Here is a 6,481-nt window from a genome sequence, read left to right as displayed (position 1 = left end):
ATATTAGTTCACCAGAGGACTCGACGTTGCAGCTGTGCAGCAGGTATCTTGTTCAAATACAACCACAGGTGTGTTGCAGCCAGGCTCCTTTGTCTATTTCTATTTTAACCCAACTGTTAGAGGCCGGCAGGCAGCTGGAGTTACGGTAACAACCCCTCCCGGTGGAGACGGACACGCCTGTTGCCGTGTGTCCCTCCAATCCCACCCGAGAGCACCGCCGAAGCATTAGCATACGACCAATGATCGCAGCTATGCAAATGTCCGCCTGACTCGCACCGTCCCGCACGGTTTTAATGTGAAGCTGCCAGATTTATCTCTCAGTTGCAGCACAGAGGACTAACAGATAAAGTGCGTGTTCAGTCGAGAAGATACCAGGATAACTCTCCGGCTCTATACTCTTTGCTCTGAAGGTGGATTTGGATTGTATGTACAACATGACATTTGAGGAACTAAGTGGGGATTATTCTCAAGAAAGGTAAATAACGAGGATTGTGGCGTTTGTTTTAATGTAACGTGGATGCATAGTCGGTGTCTGCAGCGGCTTTACGTGCATTAAACTCATTAGAAGGTGATTTTTAAAGCTGGTTTCTACTCCACCAGCGTGTTTGCAGCCGGTGACAGATGTTAAAACACACAGTTTGACCGGCTAACTGTTGAGACCGCGTCGCGAGACACTTGTCGGCACTAACTAGCTAAAACACTTAACGCTTAAAGGTGAACAGAAAGCGTCACAATATGTGAAATGTCAGTCGTAAATATGCGCTTTCGCTTTCCCACAGCTGTCAGAAGTATTTCAGCCTCGGTATCGACACCAACTGTGAAACTGTGAGCTTTAAGAGCAGAAAGCAGCTTGTGCACATCTGTTTGTTAGCTAGCAGCCCGGCTAACGTTAGCCCGACCAAAGGGACGGTGGAAAGTTTCTACTGGACACTTTTACCGAAGCTGTAACGTTGTTTGTGTGTTTGTTGCAGAATGGATTCGGTGGCGAAAGCTTTGGAAGAAGTCCTCACCGCTGCGTTACCACAGGGCTGCATCACAGTGGGAGTCTACGAGGCTGCCAAGTCACTCAATGTGTAAGTACAAGGTTATATGTGCTGTCACACACATCTGTACGGTGTCTGCTGGACTTGGCTTTGCTTTGTTTAAATATAAATGGACTAAGAGCATCTCTTTTGTTCTCCTTCTTCTTCTTCTTCCTCCCTTCAGAGACCCTGACAATGTGGTTTTGTGCATCCTGGCCACCGATGATGAAGATGTGAAAGATGTGGCCCTGCAGATCCACTTCACCCTCATTCAGGCTTTCTGCTGTGAAAATGACATCAACATCCTGAGAGTGAACAACACCCGGCGCCTGGCAGAAATACTGGGTGGAGGAGGGGGTGGAAAACAGAGTGGGGGTGAACCAATGGACCTGCACTGCGTCCTGGTCACTGTAAGTCTTTCCTCATCGATCCGCACGCTTCACGCCAACATGAACCTTGTGATGTTGTGATTTTAAATTGTTGAGAAATGTGCATGTGAGTGAAACTGTCCTTTGAGGAAGGACTTGCCAGTACTTGTTCTTGTGCATTCAGTAAACACGTATGTGGCTCCTCCCTGATATGACTTCTCAGGAATTTCAGCAGAGGGGAAATACCTAGTGTTTGCACACAGGGGCTTTTTTTACACAGGCTTTTTTTGCAAACAGTGGCCGTGCATGTATTCACATTTAGCTCATTTATTCTCTTTATTTTTCCAGAGCCCACACTCTACGTCGTGGAAGGACCCTGCTTTGAGCAAAGTGAATCGATTCTGCAGAGAAAGCCGCTGTATGGACCAGTGGGTGCCCATCATCAACCTGCCAGAGCGATGAACCTTCAGCTGTAAAAACCTTGTAAAGGACTCTTATCTGCACAGGACAAGTGGTGTGAACCCTGATGGACACATTGCCACCCAGAGATCAAATTCCAACGCACTGCTAGTGGGGGAAGAAAAAATACGAGGGAAAAAGCCCCCACTGTCTACATGGGGTGTATTTAACAGAAAAAATAAGAGCAGGGGGATGGATTTCCACTTTGGACCGGACTGTTTGGAGTTGCGTCTGTCAGCCTTGGCAACCAAGATGAGATGGCAAGGCACTTGTATCGTCATGAGGTGGAAATTAAAACAAAAAACAACAACAAAAACAAAAAAAAGAATAGAGAAAAAAAAGCATGTGTGTGCTTTTTAATGTGAAGCCGGACACTGTACAGAAGGATTCTATCATGTATGTTTGGTAAAGCCTCTGTGATGAGTCAGAAAAGTGGGGAGAAACCAGAAAATGGAGCTGTTGAGTGGACCAAGGCCTCGGCCTCTCTCTGCAGAAACAAAGCACTTGTTGAAACACTGGACCTTTTTGCAATTTCACTTATTTGATTTAAATTGTTAATGTTGACGTTGCTATTGTCACAATTTAAAAAGGGAAGGGCTACACATCCAGTGAAGACATTCTGTGTATTTAGTGTTTCCTATGCCAGCTGGTTTTTTGCCACAAGTAACATAATTCATTTGTTACAATTTAAGTTATTTCTAATGATATTTAAGTGTATTTATGTTTCATTTTTTTACCTGAACTATTTGCAAAATCTGAATACATATGTATTGCTGTCAATAAAAAGTATTTTTTTTTGGAGCCAGAACTACGCGTGTTTTCTTTTTTCATTTCTGGAAATTTTAGCAAGGCCGAGCTGGATTCTGACCTTTAGCAGCTGCAGTTGTAAAGCGGCGTCACGTGCGGATCACAGGGGTCATGTTGGCCTCTGTGGCCTCAGTGCCATCTCTGAGCTGAAGAGAACAATAATCCTCAGCGTTCTCTCTGCACAGGCTTCTGCCTCGGTCAGCAGGACCATGTTCATTCATCCAAACAGATTCCCTTTTCACCGATTCCCAGTGATTTGTTGGACAGGTTAGTTTGCGTTGTCTCCAGATGACTTCCTGGAGTCATGTGACAACCTAGAGCATGTGACCTGCACACAGGCTGCACCTTTAAAGAGTGATTATGGGCACACAATGCCCACAATACCTATATGTGATATAAGAGCTGTGCTGCCTGTGCTGCCTCCGCCCTCGGGACCAGAATATCTGCTGTGGCACACTGCAGAGCACATGACTGGAACTGCTCGGAAAATGTTGTAAAGGAGGCATTGGCATGCAATCTCTTGTGCAAGCCGGTCTGTATCAGCTGCCTCCACTCCCTCCCTCTCTCCTTTCCTTTTCCACACACACAGTCCCAGGTGATCTCGGTGATGTCACTGGGTTGATGTAAGACAGGCAATCCTCTGTGAAAGTGCCGAGTCATGGTCACGGGACAAAAGAGGGCAGACGTTGTCCTTAAGTTGCACAACCCAGTTAGGCATGTGGAGAGAGCTCATGTGACATTATTAAATAAGTGCTAAGTTAAAAACTTTATAAAATCAGATAAAAAAAAAAAAAACCATCAAATCAACAATTATGTAGTTTGTCATCCGGATAAGCAAGAATGAAAGATGTTTGGATGAGTGCATGCAGAGCTGCCACATGATTTGGCCAAGATTCAGCGTCTTACTAAGAGGCACATGAGCACTCTGGTCTTCCCCCTACATTACCCAGAAGCCCCCACTTCAGGCACTTTTGTCGATGTCCATGCTCTAACTACTATAGTACATTCAACCTAACCTGCCTTCTTAGGTGTGCTGTATGAGGGCTGTGTAATCAGAAAGAATTAAAGAGGTGCATTAGTTCAAATAAACACTGATACATAATGACATGTTATAAAAGTGCCCTTGGATCAGCTGCTACCTGGTAACTGCTCCCCTGCCCTAGAAAAAAAGCCTCTCAGCCCATGTGGTTTCAGTTGGCACTGTGTGAAAGGTTGTCTGGCGTGTGACTGCAGGGCGTGACGCCGACTGATGTAATGTTGCATTGTTGTGATCGGAGGGAAAAGGTTATTTTAAGATTGGAGCAGTGGAGGGCTGATGTAAGTGTTATAATGCTTCCAATGAAAGGTTGAGGTTTGCATACCATCATTAGTGCCTGCTGGTGGTGCTGCACTGTGGACCAAAGTTCAGGTGCACCATTATCTTTGTGTTGCATTTAAAATAGTGCAGAATTTGATGATCTGATAAGTCGTGGTGCAATTTCAATATATACATATATAAATATATAAAACCTGGGGTTCATATTGTGCAACCTGAGTCGGTGGTGACATTTACTGTATATAGAATTAGCAGTATAGTATTATACTCACTCAATGTGCCAAAGATTAAGAGCAAACAGAAATCAATAGTCTAAACTTAGTGTGAGGAAAAAGGTAAACGTCCAGTTAAGATAACCACATTGCAGAATAAAGGGAAAATCCACCACAAAATAGAAGTTGTTCTTCTATTCTCTGGGTAACAATTGTGATTTTGCTAAGCTGCAAATATGTTATTTCTTTAATTATAGATTACAAATTTACTGTTTGTGACACTGCACCTACATTTAGGTTGATCTGAATGCAGCTTTAAGACGTCAGTCAGAACCGCAGAGTAAAATCTAAATATTCACCAGTTACATTCTCTAAAACTGAGCCAGAAATAATTGTAGTAATATAATCCACATTCCATTTTAGGGTAGCATTTCCTTTCAAATGTTTTAATTCATGGCAGCACAAAGCTGCAGTAGCAGAGGTGTCCAGGTCCTGTACTTGTGTAACGTTAGCAGTACTAAAATGTACAAAGCACAGCAAAGTACAAGCAAAAATAAAAGTACAGGCAAAAGTATAAAGATGAAAGTGCAAATTTCATTCAATTTGTTGTATCAGAAGTTGATGTTTTATATTTTGCTTTGCTTCATGTGAGTCTTATTGTGGGACAAATTACAAATCTATCATGTCTCTTATTAGTTCACAGTCCCTGATGGTATTGCATGATGGATCTGCCTGTATTTCTCAGCATTGAGGACACCATTAATCCAGACCAAATCCCTAATACCAGTTGCAGAAACGCAGCCCCAAACTTGCACGGAACCTCCACCACACGGAGACCTTACTGATGAAGTATAACTACTGTGTGTCTTGTCCTTGTGCTCAGTCTCGTCATGGTGTCTGATCTGAGACGTGAAACTGTCTTCCACAACCTCAGCTTGGCAGCAGAGTTTGGCTGTTTCTACACAGCTGATTCTGTTTCAGCTGTTTGGTATAACTGGTTGATCACACACCTGACTATGATCCCACAAACTCCCTGACTGTGTGCAGGCCTACCTTGAAGAATTGATGCAGTTTTGAAGGCAAAGGGTGGTCACACCAGATATTGATTCAAGATTTATCTTCTGTTCGCTCACTTTGCATTTTGTAAATCAATAAGCAATTTAATTTTATATTTCTGAAAGCATTCTTACTTCACATTATATATGCATCATGTTTAATAACTTGATTATATGTTGTGAAATATAAAAACAAATGTAATAGTAGATGCAATATTTGCACCTCAAATGTGGAATTATTAAGTAGCATAAATGGGAAAACCTCAAGTCAAGAACAAGTACAATACTCGACTAAATGCCCTTTACGCCAACATAAATCAGACACACCACTGACTGACCACTACAAAGGCATTAGAGTTAAACTGGGCTGTTTCTAAATGCAGCTGAGCCGACCAGAGGGACAGAGGTGCCACTGCAGGCCGCTCCGTCAGCCCCTCCCTCCCCCTCCGCTCCCCCACATCAGCACATTCCAACACACTGACACTGTAACTGCCAGGGCCGATTTTCACAGTGAGGCACATGGTCAGTGAGCCGGCCGGCCTGCCAGCCGCTGGACGTATGCCCCCCCCCCCCCGCCCCGCCATGATTCTCACATTGCTGCACAATGACAAACTGGGATCACTGCAGAGACTGAGCTCTGCTTCAGGCCTTCAGGGGCATTCATGCTTACAGAGAATATCCAGGCAGCCTGTGTCATATTCACGCATAACAGGAATACCTCCACAGAGTTCTCTTTAGTTGAGAGGTTACTTGAAAAGAATGCGTTATGGTTTATTTCACTGTGTGTGCAGTGTTTGGCGTCCAGGGACTGTGGTCCTCAGTCTGCACAATGCTAATGCACCTGGTTTGCAGCCACAGTTGAAGACAATAAATAATAGGTGACAATGTTATTTCATCAGTTGTATGTGTGAGAGCCGTCACATCCAACAGAGTATTTTTGCAGTTGTTACAATAGGTGACTGTGAGTGTTATTCCTGTCTGATCTTCCCATTGTGTGCAGGAAAATCAAACAAGCTGTTTATCCAGCAGCTGGCCAGAAACAAGGTCGGAGGCACCCCAGTGGCCACCAACGGAGAATGAAAACAGACTCTCAGGCTAAGCACACATTTACCCAAAATAGTTCCTCTACTCTCCAAGAGCGGAAACCAGGGTTTGGTACTTTCTATATTTAGCCCTCCCTCTGTTCTCTGGTTCTCTGGCAGCCATGGTGAGAGGCCTGAGGTCTCTCCCATCCCGAGTGAGA

General features: G+C 44.1%; 1 protein-coding gene across 1 annotated transcript; it reads left to right on the top strand.

The window, feature by feature from the left end:
- The first annotated feature begins 238 nt into the window (after positions 1 to 238).
- On the top strand, positions 239 to 2,650 carry gadd45aa (growth arrest and DNA-damage-inducible, alpha, a). Its single transcript, XM_070845508.1, has 4 exons — positions 239 to 475; positions 972 to 1,073; positions 1,207 to 1,432; positions 1,739 to 2,650. The coding sequence occupies exons 1-4, from the start codon at positions 426 to 428 to the stop codon at positions 1,850 to 1,852; spliced, it is 492 nt and encodes a 163-aa protein (XP_070701609.1). The 5' UTR covers positions 239 to 425; the 3' UTR covers positions 1,853 to 2,650.
- Positions 2,651 to 6,481: the final 3,831 nt, after the last annotated feature.

Source organism: Pempheris klunzingeri, chromosome 15, assembly GCF_042242105.1.
Source record: "Pempheris klunzingeri isolate RE-2024b chromosome 15, fPemKlu1.hap1, whole genome shotgun sequence".
In the NCBI taxonomy this organism is placed as follows: Eukaryota; Metazoa; Chordata; class Actinopteri; order Acropomatiformes; family Pempheridae; genus Pempheris; species Pempheris klunzingeri.
The sequence above is the reverse complement of the archived record's forward strand: the minus strand, read 5'-3'. Positions and strand labels throughout refer to the sequence as shown.